Here is a 25825-nt window from a genome sequence, read left to right on the forward strand (position 1 = left end):
AATTCTACAAGCTCCAAAGATAGTTTCTTCCAGTGTTTAACCCCTCTGACAGTTACGAACCCTTTTTTCCTGCTGTCCAGCCTAAACCTTCCTTGCTACAGTTGAAGCCCATTGCTCCTTGACCTGTCCTCAGAGGCCAAGGTGAACAATGTTTCTCCCTCATCCATGTAACCCTCTTTGAGGTACTTCAAAGCCACTAACATGTCCCCTCTAAGTCTTCTCTTTTCCAAACTAAACAAGCCCAGTTCTTTCAGTCTTCCCTCATAGTTTGCGCTCTCTAGACCTTTCATCATTCTTGTTGCTTTTCTCTGGACCTTCTCCAATTTCTCCACATATTTCTTGAAATGTGGGTCCCAGAACTGGACACTATACTCCAACTGAGACTTAATCAGCATTGAGTAGAACTTGCTCTCAACAGTCCTGTTCATGCATCCAAGAATCATGTTTTCTTTTTTTTCTTTGCAACAGCATCACACTGTTGACTGATATTTAGCTTGCAAGTCTACTCTTCATTCTCTGATGTCACCATCTGTGTGAAAAGCTGCTCTTCTTGAGAATGTTTCTCAAAGCTCCGTTCACCTCTTTGTTCCTCAGCGTGTATATGATGGGGTTGAGCACTGGCGAGACAATTTTATTCAAGAGAGAAATGAGTAGGTCACTCTCTGTGGTGGAGCCAGATTTAGGTATCAGGTATGTGATCAGGGCTGTTCCATAGAACAAAATCACTACGGTGAGGTGGGATGAGCAGGTGGAAAAGACTTTATGCCGGCCCTCTGTCGATGGCATCTTGAAGATGGTGGAGATAATACAGATGTAGGACAGGAGTATCAATAAGAAAGGGTTCATGATAAACAGCACTGACAAAATGAAGACTGAAATTTGTATCTGAGACGTGTCTGTGCATACCATCCTCATGACTGGAGGGAGATCACAGGAGAAGTGTTGGATGAGGTTGGAACCACAGAAAGGCAGGCTGAAGATCCACGTGGTGACAGCTACTACCACCGAGATGCCGATCAACCATGAAGCCCCTGTGAGGTATGCACTTACGCGGCTGCTCATGATGGTTGTGTAGTGCAGGGGATGGCAGATGGCCACGTAGCGGTCATAGGCCATGGCAGCAAGTAGGCAGCACTCTGTGACGCCCATGATGTCGATGAAGTACACCTGTGCTGCACAGCCAGCAATGGAGATGGTTTTTTCCTCCACCAAGAGATGAACCAGCAGCTGAGGAACCATGCTTGTTGTGAAGCAGATTTCCAGGAAAGAGAGGTTCACCAGGAAGAAATACATTGGGGTGTGGAGAGAGGGGCTTAGTGTTATAAGCAAGATAACCAAAAGGTTCCCCATCAGGGTGGCTAAGTAGATGACCAGAAGGAACAGAAAGAGTAGGATTTGAAGTTTGTTAAGGTACGAAAATCCCACTAAGATGAGGATATCAGACATGGTCTCATTCCCATTAGTGGCTCTTGCAGAATGGGTCATCTGTAGGGGTGACAAAAAGAGATTCTTTCTTCAGTCTAACACAAATATTCCCATTGTCTTTGCAACACACATAAGTGAGAGCTGCTCCCATTAGTAAATTTATGCTTCTGAAATCAACATGGCTGAAGCATGATGAAGACAGAGAAATGCCATGAATGTTGAAAATAATGGAGAATATTTATGGTTTTTGTGATATGACATTCTTCCTTAGTAAGAGAGAACAATTAAAATCACTTCTGCCTCTACTAAAACAACTCCCACAATGCATTAATTTCTCTCAATAGACGAAAAGGCCTTTGGACAGTTCCTCAGCACATTTGTAAGACTGGCTTGCTATAGTCATGGCTGGGACTAATTAGTTGGGGTAGATCTTGCTTTAGGCGGGGCTTTCATCTCTTCAGGTCTCTTCCAGCCCTCACATTCCTTGATTCTCTTAGCCACTGTAAATCTTAACAGCTCCGTGTGTAGAAAAAGAGGTACACTCATTTGCACTATATGTGCATCCTCATTCTATAGCCTGGCCACCCAGAAATCTACAAGAAGAAAGAGCCTACAATGTAATACACATTTTCCACAAAGGATTCCTTGTAAAGTTCCTTCCTGACTGTCGTCATGAGATGCTTGGTGTAAGGCTAACGGCCTTGAACAACGGTCGAAGTTTTGTTAACGTACAGCAAAGCTAAAGGCCTCAAGCCTGAACAACAATAGGTTAAAGCAGAAACTTTGCGAGGTGCATTCTGCCCAGAAAAATGCAGCAAGAAACAGAGCTGATAAGTCACAGGGCCTAAAAGCACCCAGAGCCAGGCACTGAGTGATACACATAAACACATCTGGCTTGGTACCATGCACTCCTGATCCCCTCCCCATAGATAAGAGCTAAGCATCAAGTACATTCCCACCCATGTTCAGGAGCAGGTTACAATGACAGCATGATAGATAGTGTTGTTTTGATGGTAGCACCATTATCCCCCAAGTTAATGGGTAACTCTAATTTATTTGGGGGGCTGTCAATGTATTACAATGAGGGGGCTGTACCTGGATGCGTAACTTGTTTATAGCTGTGTATGAAAGTGCGTGTACCAGGGACTTTGTCAAGCGACCTAGGGGATGACAGGGCCCCCTTGCCATCCACTGAGTTGCTTCCATTTTCAAGGCATAAGCATGAACTAATGTAAACTGTTGAATCATATTGGAGACTCATGCGGGTGTTGGAGACCAGACATCAACGACAATTAACCTGGCTCCAAGGCCTTCGTACCTCGCTTGGTATGTGGTTCTTGGGGGCTCTCCGAGGTCTGCTTTGGTGGCTAACCATGGAGTCTACACTGCTGTCCAAAGAGATCACATGCGCATGGCTAAAATGATTAATATCAGAAGGAGCAGATTGGACCTCTGAGCACCATTCCCGTAGAGAACCAGACTGAAAAGGAACTTCATAGAAACTGAAGTGACAGAGTTGAAATACAAATGAGAATTAATACACATCGCACTTCCAGACCTTTAGCACCTTTACCAGGGGACTGTACAGAGCAATGCATGAAAGCACAGTGGGTTAGAAAGTGGGAAATTGAGAGGAACCGAGAGAAGAGCCTGAGGTTGCTCACTGAGCGGACACTTCCAGAAATGGAAATTGAGGTCTTCTTGCAGCTGAAATTCTGTCATAACCAAAACACCGTTTTCCAGGAAATTACACTCTCCATGTACAATATCTCACACACACAGAGGAAACGACTTATCCCCTCAGCAAAAGTTATGGGGGTGGGCATGGACAGAGGGAGAAAGTAAGAGAGAGTGAGTCACAGAAAGAGAATTAAAACAAACAATATAAGGAAATTCGGTTCAAGATCTCTGCTAAGTGCACTGAAGAGAGAAAAGTATGAGAACAAAGACGGACACCTGGAGAAGTGGTTGGAATTCTTCTGTCTCTGTTAAGACCTATTCTGTGAAATCGACATGGATATTTATTAGCATTTTGTCTGCATGACTATTGCAGTAAATTCAGAGGTGGGTGGGAAATGGAAACCCGCATCACGGGAAATTGGGAGTGACTGAGGGCAGAACCTGAGGTTTGTCCTTCAGTTGACACTTCCAGAAATGGAAGTTGAGCTCTCCTGATACACAAAAGTGAGTCATAACTAAAGCACCACGTTCCAGGAAATTACACACTCACTATTTACAAAAACTCAAAAACAGAGGAAATTGCTCACCCCCTGCACCCGTTACAGGACAGATACTGAAACAGGAAGACAGAGAGAGGGAGCGAGAGGGTCGCAGAGAGAAAATGAAAACAACCAGTCTCAAGAAATTCTGCTGGAGCCCTCTGCTAAGTGCACTGCGAAGAAAAAGATATGAGGACAAATGCAGACCTCTGGAGAAGTGGTGAGAATTCTTCTGTCTCTGTAAAGAGCTACTTTGGGGAATCTACATGGATCTTTATTAGCATTTGTAGTCATCACAACCACAGCAATAAATTGAGAGCTGTCTGGGAGATGGAAATTCCATCTCATGGCACTTTCTCAGCTTCCACTATTTGTTTTCAGCAGGAATGGACAGGAAACGCAGAATGAGCGGAAGACCTCATTGGAAACTGAAGGGAAAATTGAAAACTTCCAGCTCTGTGTAAGGTTTCTGAATGAACACAAAGATAAAGTGGAACTCATTTGTTCAGAAGGGTTTTTAAAATGTTTCCGGGTGGACCTTGGGAATGTTCAAATACATGCAGCACTGAACTCACCCTTTGACATTAGTTCCCTGCAGATTACTTATCACTAGCCGTGGAGTGATACCATTAGGGGTCTTCAAGGAGTCTCGGGAGTCAGAAGAAGCAGAAGTGACGTGGAGAGAGGGTTGAGATAAATTCGGCGAAATGGCACTTATCTCATGAGCACCAGGTGTGCAGCATTTACTCTTATGAGAAAAGATCATGCACGGTGCCTCGAGCAACAGTGTTCAGATCCAAATACAACACACGTAAGAAATCACATTCGCATTTCAATTCCCTGGAAGCTGAGGAGGGTCGGAGAACAAAGGGGAATAAAGATGAGAGACGGGGAAAAAACCAGCATCAGCACGAGAACCAAACCATTGTCTGGAAGCCGGGGATGTCTGGGGGTCGTCCGTCACTCTGGTGCACACGACAGGAGTCTCAGGCCAGAAGTTGACCTCGTGCAATTCGCACCTAACCAATGAAGTCCAGCTTCTATCCTCAAGCACCATTGTTAAATTAATTAAGGGATGATGGGTAGATTCACAGACTATGAGATCAAAAGATCTAGTCACAGACAGACTGACAGATGGATTCCAGTAGATAGATAGATAGATACGGTGTATGGGGATAGGTAGATAGATAGATACGGTGTATGGGGATAGATAGATAGATAGATACGGTGTATGGGGATAGATAAATAGATATGAACACACACACACACTATCAAAGTGCTAGGGCACAGACACAGGTTCTCCACGCATAGGTGGTAATTTCACTTGATGAAAACTGTGACATGATTTCACTCCAGTTGCAGAGTGGGGCACATCAATGCTGGACTTTGTTGGCATAACACCTGGGGCTGAAGTCATTGCTATAGTTCGTACCTCGTTCAGGATGTGCCGTTCCATATCCCAGCTGGAGAAGCTGTTCCTTTGGAAAGAAACAGGTGTTTTTTATTAGAGTCACTGCCTTCTGGGAACATGTCCCAAGAGGAAATTTCCTTTAATGTTCCTTAGAGGGAAAACAACACAGCCTCAAATTGCAGCAAAGTAAAAGTCATGAGCAAATCATTTTATAGGATGTTCTGTCTTCATCATCGCGTGTGTTTTCTGGATGAACATTGCAAAGGGATTTACTAACTGTGGTAAATTGGGTGATGAAGTTTTTGTCTAGAAGGAGGAATGAATTGCTCAAGGCAACACAAATCAGAGATTAATTAAGCAGAAGCCAGAACAACACTCAGGACTGATGACTCCAGTCCCTGATGCTCAGGCTGTGGTGCCCACTCTTGTCTCAAAGCCATGGTGAGAACCCAGGAGCTCTAACTCCCACTCCTACCTCCTCTAGCATTACACCTCACTTCCCTGCCAAAGCTGGGAAGAGACCTTAGGAGCCCCCACTTCCAGATCCCACTGCTCTAGCCAGGGGCCCATTTCCCTCCTGGAGGCCCAGATCCAAAGCCCAGAGCAGTCAGTGAGATCCTTCCCTATGGCTCTACTGAGTTTGTAGGAGGACCAAAAGCAGCAGGAGCTCCAAGATGCATTCGAATAAACTCTGGGAGCTGGGTGGCACTAAGGAGCTGTGCGCTGCTGGCAGAGGGATGGTGGTTGTGATGGGACATTCCATGTGCTCTATGAAAAGGTACTTCTGATATGGCTGGGACATAATGGAAGTATGCTGTAGGCAGGATGGTTCACATAAGGTATCACTGGAAAGGCTAGTAACAGAAAGGGAGCCGTGCTAGTCTATACACGATCAAAACAAAAGAGCAGTCAAGTAGCACTTTGAATACTAACAAACGAATTTAATGCGTGAGCTTTCGTGGGACAGACGCCTTCTTCAGACCATAGCCAGACCAGAAAAGACTCAGTGGCTATGGTCTTAAGAAGCGAGTCTGTCCCACAAAAGCTCACCTATTAAATTAGTTTGTTAGTCCATAAAGTGCTACTTGACTGCTTTTTTGTTTTGATTGGAAAGGCTGTGATTGGCTGAATACTATTCATCTCATTTTTGTAGAGAACAATTGGAATATTGGACCACGTATCTGTAATTTGATCTTTGGTACTTTGCATCCCACCCACTGCTGACCCTTCAGGCTCAACAATAAACGAGACCACAGCTGAGATGGCACGGTGGGAAAAGACAATGAGCTGTGCAAAAGATGAACCCTGCCTGCTCTGTTATGACATGCTGCATCTCTAAAACCCTTTCTAGGGCATGTATCGTTTGCCTTAGAGGAGTTATAGCTATTGTCTATGTATTTGTGTTCCCCAAATAAATCTCTGGGAAAATCTCAACTGGGGTGCGGCTGCCCTGTTTTGAGAGTCTGGCTTGGGAGGAGATAGCAGTACTTCACCAACTTAATGGGTGTTATGCCACATGGCAGGAACTTTGTGAAGCCAGCAGACAGGCAATGGCTGATTGCCTAAATAGAACGTGGACAAGTGACCTGCTGATGTGAAAGGCTCCACCTTGGAGTACGCTCTGAAACAAAGAGAACAATGGCGTAGGCTCCATAGAGGAAAGGAATGAAAAGGGCCCAGAGGTTTTGTCTTTAGCCCCAGAAATGGCCTGAGTCACCCTAAGAAACACATAGAACGTTACTGGAGATGAAGTTCGGGATCAGATTGTTTCTGACCTGATGCTTATATCTCATATAAAGACGGATCTTTAGGGAAAGAACTCACAAGAACAGAATTGGCTGTGTTTTTTCTCTTTTATGTGATTTTGTAATACATTTTGATCAGATTCTTCTCAATTACAACCATTTAAATCCGACTGTTTTGCTTAATAAAAATTCTTTTGTTAAGATTGATCCCAGTTTAACCATTCTTAGGTGGGAAAGTCTTCCACAGTGCATCGCTGCTCTTCATTGATAAAGGGGGATGACGTAATGAGCCCTCGTTGTTCAGAGAAAGACAAATTAATATCGGGAGGGTTCATTTTACAACATACCTCTCGTTATCCCAATAGTTTTTCATTAAGTCATAGACCATCAAATGAGGAAATTGTAGTACCAACACTGAGACTCGCCATGAGGAATTCAATAAAATGTTTATGGAGTTCCATTCATTCCACCACTTTGGCTAATTCTACTTGTCATTGCCTGATTTCTCCAGTTTTGTGAAAAGATGCTCATCCTGAGTGTGTTTCTCAGGGCTACCTTCACCTCCTTGTTCCTCAGAGTGTAAATGATGGGGTTGAGCACTGGTGAGACAACTATGGTCAAGAGAAAAATGAGTGGGTCACTCTCTGTAGTGGAGTTAGATGTGTGCACCAGGTACGTGATCAGGGCTGTTCCGTAGGACAAAGTCACAACCATGAGGTGGGAGAAGCAGATGGAGAAGACTTTACATCTCTCGTCTCGGGATGGCAACTTGAGGATGGTGGAGATAATGCAGATGTAGGACAGGAGTATCAGCAAAAAAGGACTCATAATAAACAGCACTATCACAATTAAACGTAAAATGTTAATATGGGATGTGTCAATGCATGCCTTCTTCAGAACTGGTGGGGTATCGCAGAAGAAGTGGTGAATGCGATTGGAGCCACAGAAGGGCAAGCTGAAGATCCACATAATTTGACCAACTTCTTCAGAAATGCAGATGAACCATGAAGCCCCCGCGAGCAGCGCACACACCTGACCACTCATAATGGTTGTGTAGTGCAGGGGGTGGCAGATGGCCACATAGCGGTCATATGCCATAGCTGCAAGAATGCAGCTCTGTAAGAGGCCTGTGATGTTGAAGAAGTACATCTGGGCTGCACAGCCAGCAATGGAGATGGTCTTTTCCTCCACCAAGAGGTGAACCAGCAGCTGAGGTACTATACTCGTAGTAAAGCAGATTTCCACAAAAGAGAGGTTCACCAGAAAGAAATACATGGGAGTGTGGAGGGAAGGGGTTATTCTTATCAGTAGAACAACCAGCAGGTTTCCCATCAGGGTAACCAAGTAGATGACCAGAAGTACCAGAAAAAGAAGGATTTGCAACTTGTTAAGATATGAAAACCCCACCAAGACGAGGACATCTGAGATGGTCTCGTTCCCATGAGGGACTTTTGAAGAAGGGACCATCTGTAAAGGAGACAAAAAGAGATTATTTCTTTAAACTCACACAAGTATCCCCATTGTCCTTATAATTTGCAAAAGTGAGTGCAGCTCTCATAAGTAAACTAACCTCATCAACCACACCATCAGGGGTTCATTCACCTGCACATCTACTCATGTCCTCTCCCATATACAGGACTGACCCCTGGGGAACACCACTAGTTACCCTCCTCCATTGTGAAAATTTACCATTTATTCCCAGCCTTTGTTTTCTGTCTTTTAACCAATTCCCGATCCATGAAATGATCTTTCCTCCTATCTCATGACCACCTAATTTACATAAAAGCCTTTGGTGTGGGACCGTGTCAAAGGCTTTCTGGAAATCTAGGTATATTATGTCCACTGGGTGCCCCTTGTCCACATGTTTATTAACCCCTTCAAAGAATTCTAATAGATTAGTTAGACACGACTTCCCTCTGCAGAAACCATGCTGACTTTTGCCCAACAATTCGTGCTCTTCTACGTGCCTTGCAATTTTATTCTTTACTAGTGTTTCTACTAATTTGCCTTGTACTGATGTTAAACTTATCGGTCTATAGTTGCCAGGGTCTCCTCTAGAGCCTTTTTTAAATATTGGCGTTATATTGGCCGTCTTCCAGTCATTTGGTACCAAAGTGGATTTAAAGGATAGGTTACAAACCACTGTTAATAACTCCGCAATTTCACATTTGAGTTCTTTCAGAACCCTTGGGTGAATACCGTCTGGTCCTGGAGACTTGTTACTATTCAGCTTATCAATTAACTCCAAAACCTCCTCTAATGTCACTTCAATCTGAGAGAGTTCCTCAGATTTGTCACCTAAAAAGGCTGGCTCAGATTTAGGAACCTCTGTAACATCCTCAGCCGTGAAGACTGAAGCAAAGAAATCATTTAATCGCTCCGCAATGGCACTGTCTTCCTTGATCGCTCCTTTTATATCTTTATCGTCCAAGGGCCCCACTGCTTTTTTAGCAGGCTTCCTGCTTCTAATGTATTTAAAAAACATTTTACTATCGTTTTTTGAATTTTTGGCTATCTGTTCCTCAAAATCTTTTTTGGCTTTTCTTATTACATTATGACACTTAATTTGGGAGTGTTTATGTTCCTTTCTATTTTCCTCACTAGGATTTGACTTCCACTTTTTAAAAGCTGCCCTTTTCTCTCTCACTGCCTTTTTAACATGGTTGTTTAGCCATGGTGGTTCTTTGTTAGGTCTCTTACTGTGTTTTTTTATTTGGGGTATACATTTAAGTTGGGCCTCTAGTATGGTGTCTTTAAACAGTTTCCATGCAGCTTCCAGGGATTTTAGTTTAGTTACTCTACCTTTTAGTTTCTGTTTAACTAGCTTCCTCATTTTAGTGTAATTCCCCTTTTTGAAATTAAATGCCAGAGTGTTTGACCGCTGCGGTGTTCTTCCCAACACAGGAATATTAAAAGTTATTATATTGTGGTCACTATTTCCAAGCGGTCCAGTAACAGTTACCTCTTGGACCAGCTCCTGCGTTCCAGTCAAGACTAGATCGAGAATTGACTCTCCCCTTGTGGGTTCCTGTACTAGCTGCTCCAAGAAGCAGTCATTTAAGGCATCAAGAAATTTAATCTCTGAATCCCGTCCTGAGGTGACATGCACCCAATCAATATGGAGATAACTGAAATCTCCTATTATTACTGTGTTTTTTATTTTGATAGCCTCTCTAATCTCCCTCAACATTTCAGCATCACTATCACTGTCCTGGTTAGGTGGTCGGTAATATATTCCTAACGCCATATTCATATTAGAGGAATGAATTGTTATCCATAATGATTCTATGGAACATTTTGATTCCTTTAGGATTTTTGCTTCATTTGATTCTATATTATCCTTCACATATAGTACCACTCCGCCACCCGCACGACCTGTTCTGTCTTTCCGATATAATTTATATCCCGGTATGATAGTGTCCCACTGATTGTCCTCATTCCACCATGTTTCTGAGCTGCCTATTATGTCAGCTTCCTCCTTTGATATGAGGTACTCCAGTTCACCCATCTTATTAGACAGACTCCTAGCATTTGTGTAAAAGCACGTTAAAAAACTACCACTATTTATATGTCTATGACACTATGAGCCACTGTAAATCTTCACAGCTCCTTGAGTGGAAAAAGAGCTACAATGACTTGCACCCTACGTGCGTCCTCGTTCTATAGCCTGGCCAGACAGAAATCTGAAAGAACAAAGAGCCTACAAGGTAAAAGATATTTTCCACAAATATTTCTCTTCAAAGATCCTTACTGAATACGAACTTCATACGAACTGAAGCAACAGAGTTGAAATTCAAAGGCGAATTAACACACATGATATTTTGCAGACCTTTAGCACCTTCACTAAGGAGCTCTAAAGAGTAATACATGAAAGCACAGTGCTCTACACAGCAGGAAATTGGGAGTGACTGAAAGATGAGCCTGAGGTTGCTCTTTGAGTGGACACTTCCAAAAATGGAAATTGAAGTCTCTTGGTAGCTGGAATTCTGTCATGACCAAAGCACCGTTTTCCAGCAAATTGCACACTCACTGTGCCCAAAAATTCACTGAGAGAGGAAATCGCTTACTCCACCACCCTTCTTTCAGAAACTTCCACTGACACAGGAAGAGAGTGACAGACAGTCAAAGAGAGAAAAATAAAACCAAAAACCTCAGTAAACACTGGGGGAGCACTCTATAAGTGCACTGCAGAGAAAAAATGTCAGACAAAAACAGTGATATTCTCCAAACATGAACCCCTGAGGAATCTGCACGGACGTTTCTTTTGTCGACACAACGATTGCAGTTCATTGAGAGCTGGCTGGAAAATGAAATTTCTTTCCCATGGCAAATTCCATTGTTTCCATATTTTCTTTCACCGGGAGGTGATATGAAAAGTGGAAAGAGCTAAAGACCTACTTTCAATGAAGAAGACCTCATGCGACATTGAATAGAAAATTGAAAACTTCCAGCAGCTTCAAAGTTTTCTCATGGAAAACATCGACAGAGTTGAACTTGCTTGTTTAGAAGGGATTTTGATATGTTTATCAGCTGACATTGGAAACAGTTTCAAATAAATACAGAGATTCGCTCACCATTTGGAATAAGGTCCATTTAGATTTTTGTCACTGACAGCGGACTGAGATTTTCAGAGAGCTTCAGGGAATCCAGGGAATCAGAAGAAGCCGACGTGTGGAGAGAGAGTTGAGACAAATTTAAGTGAAACACATTTAACTCTGGGTCACCATGTCTACAGCATTTACTCTTAGGGAAAGAGATCAGATGGAGCCCACCCAGCCAACAGGATGTGGATCCAAACACAACGCATAGCTTAAGAAACCACATTTCCATTTCGAGTCACTGCATGCTGATAACAGCTGAGGAAAGGGAAGATGAGAGATGCCAGAAAAATGCCACCGCCAGCCCGGCAACAAAATTCCAAATGGAATCAGGAGATAATCTGCTTCTCTCCAATCAGTCTGGTGGGCACTACAGGATTCTCAGATGAGAAATGCACCTGGGGCAATTAGCACCTTACCAATGAAGTCACACTTTTGTCCTCAATCAAATGAGGAAATTAAGTAAATGCTTATTGATCAATTCCGAGACCATGAAATTAAATGATATACTGGTAGACAGACTGCCAGGTGGATTTCAGTAGATAGATAGATAGATAGATGTGAATGCAGACACAACCCATGTGCACAAAGACATATTGAGGTAATCTACACATGAATGTGAATGAAAAACGAGGTTTTGCTCCAGTTCCCTTTTGGGGCACAACGCTGATGGGCTTCAGCAGGAATATATTTGGTAGCTTCAGTGCGTCTTTTATGGCCTACCACGTGAGGGATGTGCAGTTGGATCTCCCAGCTACACACAATGTACCTGTTAAGGAAAACAGGTGTTTTTATTGCATTCATTGACCCCTGGGAACAATTCCCCAAAGGAAACTTCCTGTAATAATCCTCATCGGAAGAATAACCGTTACACATACAGAAAAAATAAGAGGTCAATCACTTCATAGGAAGTTCTATCTTCATCATCACGTGAGTTTTTGGGATGAAAGTCCTGATAGGATTTACCAGCTGTAGCAAACTGCATGACACCTTTTTATCTGGAAGGAGGAATGATTTGTTCAATAACAAGACAATGCAGAGATTCAGTTACAGAGGCAGCAAAAGCATGCAGGGCTCATATCTCCACTTCCCTGATGCTCAGACAATGGGCCGCAAAATTCTCTCAGGACCATGATGAAAATCCAGCAGTTTTGACTCACAGTCCCACCTGCTCTAACCAATACACCCCACTCCTTTGTCAGAGTTCAGAAGAGACACAAGGAGTCCCCACTCCTAGACATAACTGCCCTGATCATAGGACCCATTGCCCTTCTGGAGGTCCAGAGCCAAAGCCCAGAGCAGTCAGTGGGACAGTTCCCTTTGTCTCCAGTCAGTAAGCTTCAGGGCCAGACTGAGGAAAAGTTCCCAGAAGCATTCAAATTAACTTTAGGAGCTTGGAGGCAAGAGGGAGCCGTGTGCTCCACACCATGTGAGGGTGTGATGGGAGACTTGTGTGCTCTCTGAAAAGGTGCTTATGATACGGACATGACATAAATGAGATGTGCTGTAGGCAGGATGGGTCAGGTAAGGTATCATTGGAAAGGCTGTGATTGGCTGAATACGATTATCCCCTGCACGTGCATATGTCATTTTTCCAAAGGGACGTTATGAATATTGACTGTGTGTCAGTAATTTCCTATGTGGTGCTCTAGTGCTTTGCTGACCCTTCCGGATGAACAAGAACAGAGTCCACAGCAATCAGTGGGAAGAGACAAGGAGCTGTGAAAGATTTGAACCTTCCTGGGGAGGGTTGGTCTGCCGTGAGGAATGACTACCAAGCTATGTGATCTGTCAACTGATGCAGGAAGCCATCTTCTTGTCTGTCATTTAGCACCAGAAGTTTGGAGAGGTGAAACTCAAGTGAGGTAGGCCTGGCCTGTAGATCTCCCTGGAGACCCCACCTGAGATGGCTGCTGGGAAGAACCAGGATGAGATCAAATAATGACTTTATTTTCTTTAGTGTGTTACTCTGACCTGGTGGGTTGGTTTATTTTACTCCGTTTCCTGCTTTGTTCTGTCTGCTCCCTAAACAGAAATCCAGCCTATTTTCCTTAATAAAATCACCTGTGTTTTAAAGTAAGCCCAATGCCAGCAATTACTTCCTTGGTGAATGGGCAGGGAGCAGGAACCTTTTCTGAACTCTCTTGAAATACAGAAAAAGAGCAAATTCTATGGTTAACAACTTATACTATTAGAATTACTAAACTCTTCCTGTAACTATGAACTGAAACTTATCACTCTATTGTATGTATACTTACAAACTTATACTTACTAGTCCTATGCTAATCAGCAGAAACATTACGTGGCACAATGGATTCGGTTACGAGGCCTGAGTTACGCCTGGAATTCCAGGGGAGGTGGTCAGACAGGTGATCAGTCTGCTTGACTGGCGCTTGGAGGTACGTGCACTGCTACCTCCTTGAGCACCGGTAGGGCGGGGTCTTTTATACCCTTCCAAACTGCCCCCTTGCCTCATGAAAGTGGGGTGATTTTGATAAGCCAATCAGGGAAACAATTTAGGTGACGTGCTGGGTTGCTACCTGAGTTTGCTTTTTTAAGGTTAGAGTCTGAGATTGAGGCACGAAATTTTGGCGGGAATAACTTTGATATTCTGCCTGACAACAGGATGTGGTTTGTGGTCCAATCAGAGTGTGTGGCAATGCCTGCCTCGCGAGCATGGCCTGGCCAAATGCAGACACTTATTCAACAGAAAGTAGGAGAAATTACACAACATGTATATAAGCAAACAATGCATGTATGCAGGGGCAAGATTAGAAAGGCCAAGGCACGGAACAAACTCAAGCTATATAGAGACCTAAAGGGTAGCAAGAAGTCATTCTATAAATATATTAGAAGCAAGATCAAGACCAAGGACAGGGTAAGACCACTACTCAGTGAGGAGGGAGAAACAATACCAGGAAACTTGGAAATGGCTTAATGACTTCTTTGTTTCAGTCTTCCCCCAGAAGGCCAATGCAGAAATGCCTAACATAATGCTTGCAAGTGGGAAGGGAGTAGATTTAGAGGATAAAATACATAAAGAACAAGTTAAAAATTACTTAGAAAAATTAGATGTTCTCAAGTCACCAGGGCTTGATGAAATCCATCCTAGAATACTGAAGGAGCTGCTAGAGGAGGTTTCTGAGCCTTTAGTTATCATCTTTGAAAAGTCCCGAGAGATAGGGCAAGCAAAGTGCCCATCTATAAAAAGGGAAACAAGAACAACCCAGGAAACTACAGACCAGTCAGTTTAACTACTATTCTGGGAAAGATAATGGAACAAATAATTAAGGAATTCATGTGCATTATTATCTGGAAGAAAATAAGGTGATAGGGAACAGCCAGCATGGATTTGTAAAGAACAAATCATGCCAGACTAGTCTGATAGCTTTTTTGGACATGATAACAAGTCTTATGGATAATGGCAAGAAAGTGGATGTGGTATACCTAGACTTTATAGAGCATTTGACATGGTATTGCATGACCTCCTTATCGATAAACTGAACAAATACAACTCCAATGGAGCCACTATAAGGCAGGTACATAACTGGCTGGATAATCATCCTCAGAGAATAGGTATTAATGGTTCAGGTTTGCTGAATGGTCATAAGAAGTGGCTTTCAGCTGGGATCACTTTTGGGACTGGTTTTATTCAATAACTTCATCAATGATTTAGATATTGGCATAGAAAGTATGCTTATTAAGTTTGCAGGTGATACCAAGCTGGGAGGGGTAGCAACTGCTTTGAAGGATAGGCTTATAATTCAAAATGAGCTGGACAAAGTGGAGAAATGATCTGAGATAAACAGGATGAAGTTTAATAAGGACAAATGCAAAGTGCTCCACTTAGGAAAAAACAATCAGCTTCATACATACAGAATTGGAAGCAACGGTCTAGAAAGGAGTAGAGCAGAAAGGGATTTGGGGTCGTTGTGGACGACAGGCTAAATATGAGTCAACAGCATGATGCTTTTGCAAAAATAACAAACATGATTCTGGGATATATTAACAGGAATGTTGTGAGCAAGACACAAGAAGTCATTCTTCCGCTCTATTCAGTGCTCATTAGGCCTTAATTGGAGTATTGTGCCCAATTGTGGGTACCACATTTCAAGAAAGATGTGGAGAAATTGGAGAAGGTCCAGAGATGAGCAATGAGAATGATGAAAGGTCAAGAGAATATGAGCTATGAGGGAAGATTGAAAGAATGGGGCTTGTTTAGTTTTGAAAAGAGAAGACAGAGGGGAAAAGGTAATGGTTTTGAGGTACCTCAGAGGGTTACAAGGAGGAGGGAGATTGCAGAAAGAGGGGTTTAGATTAGACATTATGAGAAACTTCTTAACTGTCAGGGTGGTTAAACACTGGAATAAATTGCCTAGAGGAGCCATGGAATCTCCATCACTGGAGATATTTAAGAGCAGGTTTGTTAGACACCTATCAGGGATGATCTAGTTGAGTTTGGTCCTACCAAAAGGATAGGCAACTGGATTTGATGACCTCTTGAGGTCACTTCCAGTTCTAGTGTTCTATGATTCTATTAGTCTATGAATTCACTTTGATTGGCTTCTTCTCAATTATAACTACTTAAATTCTACTGTTTTGCTTAATAAAATGCTGTTATTATTGAGCCCAGTGTAAATTCTTATTACCTGGGAAGGACTACCACGGTGCATATCGACTCTTCATTGAAAGGGGGGCTTATGTAATGAGTCCTCCTTGTGCACAGAAGGATAAATTAATATTTGGAGGGGTTTTTTTTTTGTAATATGTCCCTCATTGTACCAACAGGTTTGCGATGTCAAAGCCTGTCAAATGAGGACACAGGAGAAAGAATTCTAATAGTCACTGTGAGAAATTTGATAAACTGTTTATAGATTTTACTTCATTCCACCATTTTAACTAACTCCACTCTTTATTCTTTGATTTCTTCAGCTGTATGAAAAGATGCTCTTCTTGAGTGTGTTTCTTAAAGCTCTCTTCACCTCATTGTTCCTTAGAGTGTATATGATGGGGTTGAGCACTGGTGAAACAAGTGTGTTCAGGAGAGAAATCAGTAGGTCACTCTCTGTGGTGGAGCCTGACTTGGGCACCAGGTATGTGATCAGGGCTGTTCCATAGAACAAAGTCACAACCATGAGGTGTGAGGAACTGGTGGAAAAGACCTTATGCCTCCCCTGTGCCGATGGCAATGTGAGGATAGTGGAGATAATACAGATGTAGGACAGGAGTGTCAATAAAAAAGGGCTCATGATAAATAGTACAGTCACAACTAAACGTAAAATCTGAATATGAGTTGTGTCGGCGCATGCCATCTTCAACACTTGCGGGGCATCGCAGAAGAAGTGGTGGATGCGGTTGGAGCCACAGAAGTGCAGGCTGAAGGTCCATGTAGTGTGAGCAACTTCTACTGAGATGCCAATAAACCATGAAGCCCCGGCGAGCAGAGCACACACTTGGCCACTCATAAGGGTTGTGTAGTGCAGAGGGCGGCAGATGGCCACGTAGCGGTCATACGCCATAGCCGCAAGTAGACAGAACTCTGTGAGGCCCATGATGTTGAAGAAGAACATCTGGGCTGCACAACTGGCAATGGAGATGGTCTTTTCCTCCACCAAGAGGTGAACCAGCAGCTGAGGGACCATACTTGTAGTGAAGCAGATTTCCAAGAAAGAGAGATTCATCAGGAAGAAATACATGGGGGTTTGGAGGGAGGGATTCAGTTTTATAAGCAGGATAACCAGCAGGTTCCCCATCAAGGTAGCCAAATAGATGATCAGAAGCACCAGAAACAGAAGGATTTGCAGCTTGTTAAGGTATGAAAACCCCACCAAGATGAGGACATCAGAAATGGTCTTGTTCCCATCAGGAACTCTTGCAGAATGGTTCATCTACTGGGGAGACAACAAAAAGGTCTTTCTTAAAATAACACAAATATTCCCACTGTCCTTACAACTCACATAAGTGAGGGCTGCTCCCATGAGTAAACGAAAAACTTCAACCAGTGCTCAGTCACCTGTACATTTACTCTTGTAATATATGCCATCATGTGCCGGCAATATCCCTCTGCCACTGACATTGGCCCAAGTGGACAGTCTCTGTGTAAAAGAATAAATTAGGGATCAGGAATGGTAACATACAAAATCCTGCAGGATAACGCTTCAGTCTCCCTGGACACTCAGCAACAGCTTAAAAAGTAGCTGCCCTGCAACAAAAAAAAAAAAAAAAAAATAGGTTCCAAGGAGAAACTGCAGGGCTACAATTCATTTGCAAATTTCACACCATCAATCAAGGACTGAACACAGACCAGGAGTGGCTGGCCAACTTCCAAAACGGTTTCTCCTCTCTTGCTGTTCACACCACCACATTAGCTGCTGGAAGTAGGCCACGCCCTCCCTGACTGACATGACCTCATCAACTTTGGTCTCCCTCTTGATCGGGACTCCGTCCTTTTCTTGAGCCTGTATAATTAGATCTGCCTCTGCAGTCTCCACTACATCACTTCTGACAAAGCATGTCTTTGCCCATGAAAGTTTATGCTACAAAATCTCTCTCCCTTTGTAAGACGCCATAGGACTTCTCGTTGGTTTTTCTTGTGTAACCTGCCGCTGATCAGTCCAACATGTCCAAAGCCCTTTGAAGAATGAGAAGCACCATGAATGTTGAAAACAAGGGAATATTTGTGCTTTTTGTGATTTGACTTTCTTCCTTAATGTTAGAGAACAATTAAAATCACTTCTGCCTCTAATGTAGCAGCTGCCGGAAAGTATTAGTTTCTAGGTAAGGACAAAAAAAAAACCTTGGCCCAGGTTCCTTGGCTTGTGTAAATCTTAACAGCTTCACCATATGTACACCCATATTCTATAACCTGGCTAGAGGGAAAGCTGGAAGAAGAAAGAGCCTACAATATAAAAGACGTTTTCCACAAATGCTTTACTTCCAAGTTCCTTACTGAGAAGGAACATCACAAGACCTGAAGTGACAGAGCTGAAATAAAATGACAATTAACACACATCATACTTCACAGACTTTCAGCGCTTTCGCTATGGGTGTCTAAAGAGCAGTGCATGAGAGGACAGTGGGCTACAACACGAGAAATTGGGAGTGACTGAGAGAAGAGCCTGAGGTTTCTCATTCAGTGGGCACTTCCAGAAATGAAAACTGAGGTCTCCTGATACCCAAAACACTGTCATAAGATAAACACCACTTTCCAGGAAATTACACACTCACTGTGTACAACACTCACAAACAGAGGAAATTGCTTACCCCCTTGCTCCCGTTACGGGGACAGGCACCGAAACAGGGAGAAAGACAGAGAGAGAGGGTTGCAGAGAGAAAACTAAAGTAAACAATCTAAGGAGATTCTGCTGAAGCACTCAGCTAAGTGCATGGCAGAGAGAAAGGTATGAGGACAAATAGGGACCCCTGGAGAAGTGGTGAGAATTCTTTTCTCTCTATTAAGAGCTAATATGGAAAATCCATATGGATATTTATTAATATTTTCTTCAGCACATCTATAGCAGTTAATTGAGAGCTGCCTGTGAAACGGAAATTTCAACTCATGGCACGTTCCTGTGTTCCAACATTTGCTTTCACCCGGAATTGATATGAAGCGTGGAAAGAGAGAAAACACCGAGTTTCAGTGTGGAATAACTCATTTGAAATTGAAGAGAAAATTGAAAACTTCTAGCACTGCCAAAGTTTTCTCAAAGAAAACTCAGATATAGTGGAACTCCTTTGTTCAGAAGGTATTTTGATAGTTTTCTTGGCTGACATTTGGAACGGTTTCAACTAAATGTACCAATTCACTCACCCTTAGATGTAAGTTCCATATAGATTATTTATCACTAGCAGTGGAGTGATATCATCAGAAGCCTTCAAGGAATCTAGGGAGTCAGAAGAAGCAGACATTAGATGGTGAGAGGTTTTAGGTAAATTGAGCTGAATGACACTAATATCACGAGCACCATGTGTAGAACATTTACTTGTATGACAAGACATCATAGAATCATAGAACACTGGGACTGGAAGGGACCTCGAGAGACCATCAAGTCCAGCCCCCTGCCCCAATGGCAGGACCAAATACTGTCTAAACCATCCCTGATAGACATCTATCTAACCTGTTCTTAAATGTCTCCAGCGATGGAGATTCCACAACCTCCCTCGGCTATTTATTCCACTGACATCATAGGGAATGCACCCGACCGACAGTATTCAGATCCAAATACAACACACACCTTACGAAACCACATTTCCATTTCAATTCCTTGGATGCTGATGAGGGTTGGGGAACAAAGGGGAGTAAAGATGAAAGGCTGGGGGAAAAAAACACCAGCAGCACTAGAACAAAACTATTGGATGGAAGCTGGGGTTGTTTGGTGCTCACCTGTCACTCCGGTGGGCGTACAGGAGTTTGAGGCCAGACATTCTCCTAATGCAATTAGCACCTTACCAATGAAGTCAGGCTTCTATCCTCAACAATTATAGTTAAATTAATTAAGTGCTGACGGATAGATTCACAGACTATGAGAGCAAATGATATAGTAGCAGACAGACTGCCAAATGGATTCCAGTAGATAGATAGATCGATAGATAGATAGATAGATAGATAGATAGATAGATAGATACGGTGTATGGGGATAGATAGATAGATAGATAGATAGACAGATATGGTGTATGGGGATAGATAGATAGATAGATATGGTGTATGGGGATAGATAGATATGGTATATGGTGATAGATAGATAGGTAGGTAGATTGTGAACACACACACACTATCAAAGTGCTAGGCCACACACATAGGTTTCCCACACAAGGCTGACAAGTTCAGCTGAAGAAACCCATGACATGATTTTGATCCAGTTTCAGAGTGGGACACAACACTGATGGACATCGGTGGGATAACAGCTGGGGGCTGAAGTCATTGCTTTATTACGTACCATGTTAAGCACATGCAGTTCCATCTAGCTGAAGAAGCTGTTCCTTTGGAAAGAAACAGAGGGTTTTTTATTACATTAACTCTCTTCTGGGAACAAGTCCCCAGAGAAGATTTCCTTTACTGATCCCTGGAGGCAGAATAGCACAGCCTCAAACGGCAACAAAGCAATCGTCATTAGCTTAATCATTTCATAGGAAGTTCTATCTTCATCAACTTATGTGTTTTCTGGATGAGAACTGCAAAGAGATTTACTAACTGTGGTAAATTGGGTGATGGAGTTTTTGTCTAGAAGGAGGAATGATTTGTCCTAGACAACACACATCAGAGATTAAGTAACAGAGGCCAGAACAACACACAGGGCTCATGACTCAGGCCCTGAGGCTCAGCCTGTGGGGTTCACTCTTGTATCAGAGCCATGATGAGAACCCAGCAGCTCTGACTCCCGCTCCCACCTCCTCTGGCATGACACCCCTCTTCCCTGCCAAAGCTTGGAGAGACTCAAGTAACCCTCACTCCCAGACCCCACTGCCCTAACCATAGGGCCCATTTCCCTCCTGGAGACCCAGACCCAAAGCCCAGAGCAGTTAGTGGCATGGTTCCCTATTGCTTTTTCAGAAAAGCAGCCACAACTCTGTCCAGACTCAGCAAGAGAGAGCGGAATAACATCAAGTTGTACACCCACACCAAAATGCAAGTCTACAGAGCCTGCATCCTCAGCACCCTCCTTTACAGCAGTGAGTCTTGGACCCTGTACGCCTGCCAGGAAAAGAGGCTGAACGTCTTCCACTTGCGCTGCCTCAGGCGCATCCTTGGAATATCATGAAAGGACAGTGTCCAACACTGCCGTCCTTGAGCAAGCAGGAATCCCAACCATGCCCATCCTCCTGAGGCAGCGGCGGCTCCACTGGCTTGACCACATCCATGGGATGAATGATGGAAGGATCCCAAAAGACATCCTGTATGGCGAGCTAGCCTCTGGCAAAAGACCTCCCAGACGCCCCCAGTTGTGCTACAAAGATGTTTGCAAGAGGGACCTCAGGGCGGGAGACATCGAGCCGGACAGCTGGGAGAAGCTGGCAGATGATCGCAGCAGATGGAGACAGGGACTACACAAGGGCCTTCAGAACGTTGAGATGAGGATCAGACAGCTAGCAGAGGAGAAGCGAGCCCACAGAAAGCACAGTAAGGACCTGCCAGACACCCATTACACATGCAACAGATGCAACAAGGACTGTTACTCTCGTGTGGGCCTTCACAGTCACAGTCGATGCTGCAAATGATGATTCCAAATGGAACTACAAAGGGCACGATCCATAGTCTACGTAGACTGAAGGATGCCTACTACATGCTCCAGTCAGTTTGTAGGAGGACCAGAATCAGGAGGCGCTCCAAGGTGCATTCAAATAAACACGGATAGTTGGGTGGCACTAGGGAGCCGTGTGCTGCTGTCAGAAGGATGATGGATGTGTCAGGACATTCCATGTGCTCAGTGAAAAGGTGCTTCTGGTATGGATAGGAGATAACTGAAATATGCTGTGGGCAGTATGGGTCAGGTAAGGTATCTTTGGAACGGCTGTGATTGGCTGAATAAAATTATCCCCTGGGTACTCATATGTTATTTTTGCACAGAACATCAGGAAAATTGGGCTGCATGTGTGTAATTTCCTCTCTAGTGCTTTGCATCCCACCCTCTGCTGATCCTTCTTGCTCAACAATGACAGAGGCTACCACGCCGGTGGTCCAGTGGAAAGAGACAGTTAGCTGTGTAAGAGCTAAACCTTCCTGGGAGTCGAGGGTCAGCCCATGCAGAATGGTTACCAAACCAACTCACCTGTCATCTGACCCTGGAACCCATCTTGATTTCTGTCATTTCTCAGGAGAAGTTGGGAGGGCTCAAACTCTGACATAAAGGACTTCTGCCTCCTTCACACCCGATGTTAGATTGAGCAGATCCTGGTCTGCAGCTTTCCCCAGTGACACAATCCCAGCTGGCAACTGGGAAGTACTCAGACCAAAATAGGGGAAGGAACTGGGCCCAGACTGCCTGTGTGTCTGGCCTTTGAAGATGGTTAGAACCATGAGCAGGCTAAGCTCTTAGATGCGACTAGTTTCTCTGGTGTGTTAATCTGACCTCAGGCTTTTTGTCATTTTTCTCAATTGCCAAATTTGTTCATTTTGCTCTGTGTTATGAACACGTAAAACCAACCTTTCATTTGTAAATAAATCACATGTTCAGAGATTAACCCAAAGTATGCAATTGCTACATTGGGAATAGGGCGGGCAGCCATATCCTGAGCTTATTTCTCATTACTGTAAGAAAAAGAGCGAATAACATGAATTCACACCATGTAACTCTGTTCTCAGAGAGACTATGCACTGAGTAATGGAAGAAGCACCAAGCCCCCTCCTGGACAGAGGCCGAGATCCAAGACCTCCTCTCCCTCTGGGAGGATGAGGAGGTCTTCCAACAAACAGGGGTCCATTGCCCCAGTGCTGTGCCATTTGAGTGGCTGGCAAAGGGGCTGCTCGTCCATGGCCACCCCACCCACACACCGGTCCAGGTCCGGCTGAAGGTCATAGAACTGCGGCAGGGGTATTGCAGGGCCAGGGACTCAGCTGGGTGGTTGGGGGCAGCCCCCACAAGCTGCCCCTACTACAAGGAGCTCCAAAGCCTCCTGGGGCCAAAGGAGGCTGGACCCCTCCATCGTCCTCCTCAACACGTCTGTAGCTGACACTAAGCCGGAGACAGCGATGGAGGGGGAGGAGCACCTGGGACCATCAGGCAGCATCAGGCGACCTCAAACATCACAGTGACTCTACCCCACCAGTGATGGCAAGGGCTCAAGTGAGGGGGGCCTTCGTCATCAACTTACCATCTGGGCTGCCCAGTCAGGCCCCATCCAACCATGCCTTGACTGACTTTCCGGAGGGATCCATAGATAGGTGGCATGCACACCAGCCTCCCTAGTGCCCAGAGAGGGAGTGTCAGCCCTGGTGCATGTGGACCCCAGATGGCTATGCTCTCCAGGCTCAGGGGGACAATGCGCAGCACTCAGAATCACATGGATGGGACAGCACCATGGGCCAGCCAGCCATGGAGGGACTGGGGAACAGTGTGGGGGGGCATGCAGGGCAGCCAGGGACATGGACCCAGGGAGGGTGGGCAGGGACATGGGGACCTGTGCCTGGGACGAATGGCCCATTTTCCCCTCCCCTTCTGTCTTCACAGCTCCTGCAACCAGTGGCTGGACCAGCCCCCCCACTGAAGGCAAGGGGGAGCGGCCCGGATCCCAAGCAGGGACCGTGCGGGTTCACCGCCGGGCCATCCACCAGTGCCACCAGCATGGCGACCAGGCCGGGGGGATGCTTCCCATACCACAGCTCTTCGGGACTGTACTGGCGTGCTGCAGGAGTGGCTTGCCATGGAGCCGCAGGCCTGGGACTGGGTAGCAGCAAACATGGATGCCCTGACCCAGGCTGTGGTGGGCCATGCAGACCCAGCCATTGCCCCATCACAAGCCACTCCCCCCACCCCACATCCCTCATCCACCGTCGCCCAGAAGACCACCACCTTCCCCCTGACCTCCCCCACCCCCCTGGTCACACTGTCAGCCTCCCTTCCTCTGACCTCCCCCGATCCCCTACCCACATACTTCAGCAAACTCCCCTACGAACCTGACCCCTCTGCCCTGGTCCCAACCCACCTGAGCCCGGCTGCCCTGATACAGCTGGCCCATATGTTGCTGGCCAGGGCTGGCCAGAGTGAGGCCATCCCCCTGACCCCCCAGTCCTCCCATGCCGATTCCAGGGAGCCCGCAGGGGCCCCACCCCAGCAGCACCCCTACCTCCCTGTGCCACCCACCCCAGCCCAGCTGCAATGGATCCCGGCCCTCGACCCCTGTAAATGATTAGGGTCTCCCACCCTTACCCTTGGCCCTCCCAGCGCCTGGAGGGTGATTTCCTGGAGCCGAAATGCCCATGTATATCGTCTCCCCTGCCCCCCTTTTTGCAATACCCCCTGTATATAGTTCTCCCCCAGCCCTCCTTTTTGCAATACCCCTCCCTGTACAAAGGCAAAGCAGTACTAGCAGTGTTAAGTAAAGTGTTTATTTTGTGGTTCCTCTGTGCATGTGTGGGGATAGTGGGGTATGTGTGCATGGAGGTGGTGGTGGGGTGTGCATGTGTGGGGTGGGGTGGTTACTGTGGTCCCCACTCAAAGGCCTGGTGCAGGGACTCCCACACCTGCACCCCTAACTGCTGCGCCTGGTGGCACGAAGTATCGGGGGGCTACTCATACCTGCCACCCGCCACAATGGCCCACCAGTGTACGAATGGCTCGTGCTTTGCCTCCACGAGGTTGTGCAGGGCACAGCAAGCCCGAACCACCGCCGGAATGCTGGGGAGGCCAACCTCCAGCCTGGTGAGGAGGCATCTGAAGCTCCCTTTCAAGCGGCCAAATGCCCTCTCCACCGTGTTGTAAGCCCAGTTCAGTCACTCATGAAAAACATCCTGGCTGGGCTGTGTGTGTCCGGTGTACAGCCTCATGAGCCAGACCTGAAGGGAGTAGGCCACGTCCGCCACAATGCAGGGTGACATTGTGATGTCCCCAATGGGGAGCTTCTGGTGGGGGATGAAGGTCCCCTCGGCCATGCAGCGGCCCAGCCCCGAGTTCTGGAACATCCTGGCATTGAGGGCACTACTGGACCAGCCCACACAGATGTCCCAGAACCCACCGTTGGTGTCAACCCTGTCTGTGAGGCTTCCTGCACCTATACTTTTGAAAGAGACCCCTGTGCAGTGTGGATGCTTATTTTTGAAATTACACTCAGACTTTCAAAAGATCAGGTTGCACCTTTGGGCCCTGTTTGTCTGTGTGGATGCTCCCTTTCGAAAGGACTGCTTTTGACGCTCTGTTTTGAAAGCCATCCTTTTGAAAGGGGGCTGTAGTGGAGACATGGCCCCTAAGAAAGATAGAGAATTTTATTGGAGACCGAATTCAGGATGAGATCATTTCTGACCTCAAGAGTTCACCTGATATAAAGACCAATCTTTAGTGTAAGAACTCCCAGGAAGAGAATTAACTGTGTGTTTTCCTTATTCTTTGATTTGGTAATTCACTTTGTTTACATCTTTCCTTTTATAACCATTTAAATCCTACTATTTTGCTTAAAAAAATGTTTTATTTATTCCTGAGCCTGGTGTAAATTGATATTAGCTGAAGAGAGCTACCGCTCTGCATATGTCTCCTTCATCAACGAAGAGGGATGACTTAATTAACCATCCTTGTGTATAGAAAGACAAATCGATATCATGAGGGTTTTTTCTTAATATGCCTCGCTATATCCCGACAGGATTGCAACAGGTCAAAGCCTGTCAAATGAGGAATTGGAGTAACAACACTAAGAGTCAGTGTGAGAAATTTGACAAAATATTTATGGATTTCACTTCATTCTGCCATTTTGACTAACTCTACATTTCATTCTCTGATTTCT

General features: G+C 45.0%; 3 protein-coding genes across 3 annotated transcripts; all 3 read right to left on the bottom strand.

Moving 5' to 3' along the window:
* Positions 1-522: 522 nt before the first annotated feature.
* LOC142004889 (olfactory receptor 10A4-like) lies at positions 523-1485 on the bottom strand. The gene has a single exon (XM_074982568.1). It carries the CDS (start codon positions 1483-1485, stop codon positions 523-525), a length of 963 nt encoding a protein of 320 aa, XP_074838669.1.
* Positions 1486-7247: 5762 nt separating this feature from the next.
* Positions 7248-16071, bottom strand: LOC142004890 (olfactory receptor 10A4-like). The gene is made up of 2 exons (XM_074982569.1): positions 16048-16071; positions 7248-8267 (listed from the first exon to the last, which is right to left on the bottom strand). The coding sequence occupies exons 1-2, from the start codon at positions 16069-16071 to the stop codon at positions 7248-7250; spliced, it is 1044 nt and encodes a 347-aa protein (XP_074838670.1).
* A 255-nt stretch (positions 16072-16326) lies between these two features.
* LOC142004891 (olfactory receptor 10A4-like) lies at positions 16327-17286 on the bottom strand. The gene has a single exon (XM_074982570.1). It carries the CDS (start codon positions 17284-17286, stop codon positions 16327-16329), a length of 960 nt encoding a protein of 319 aa, XP_074838671.1.
* Positions 17287-25825: the final 8539 nt, after the last annotated feature.

The sequence above is a fragment of the Carettochelys insculpta genome, chromosome 32 (assembly GCF_033958435.1).
Source record: "Carettochelys insculpta isolate YL-2023 chromosome 32, ASM3395843v1, whole genome shotgun sequence".
Classification (NCBI taxonomy): domain Eukaryota; kingdom Metazoa; phylum Chordata; order Testudines; family Carettochelyidae; genus Carettochelys; species Carettochelys insculpta.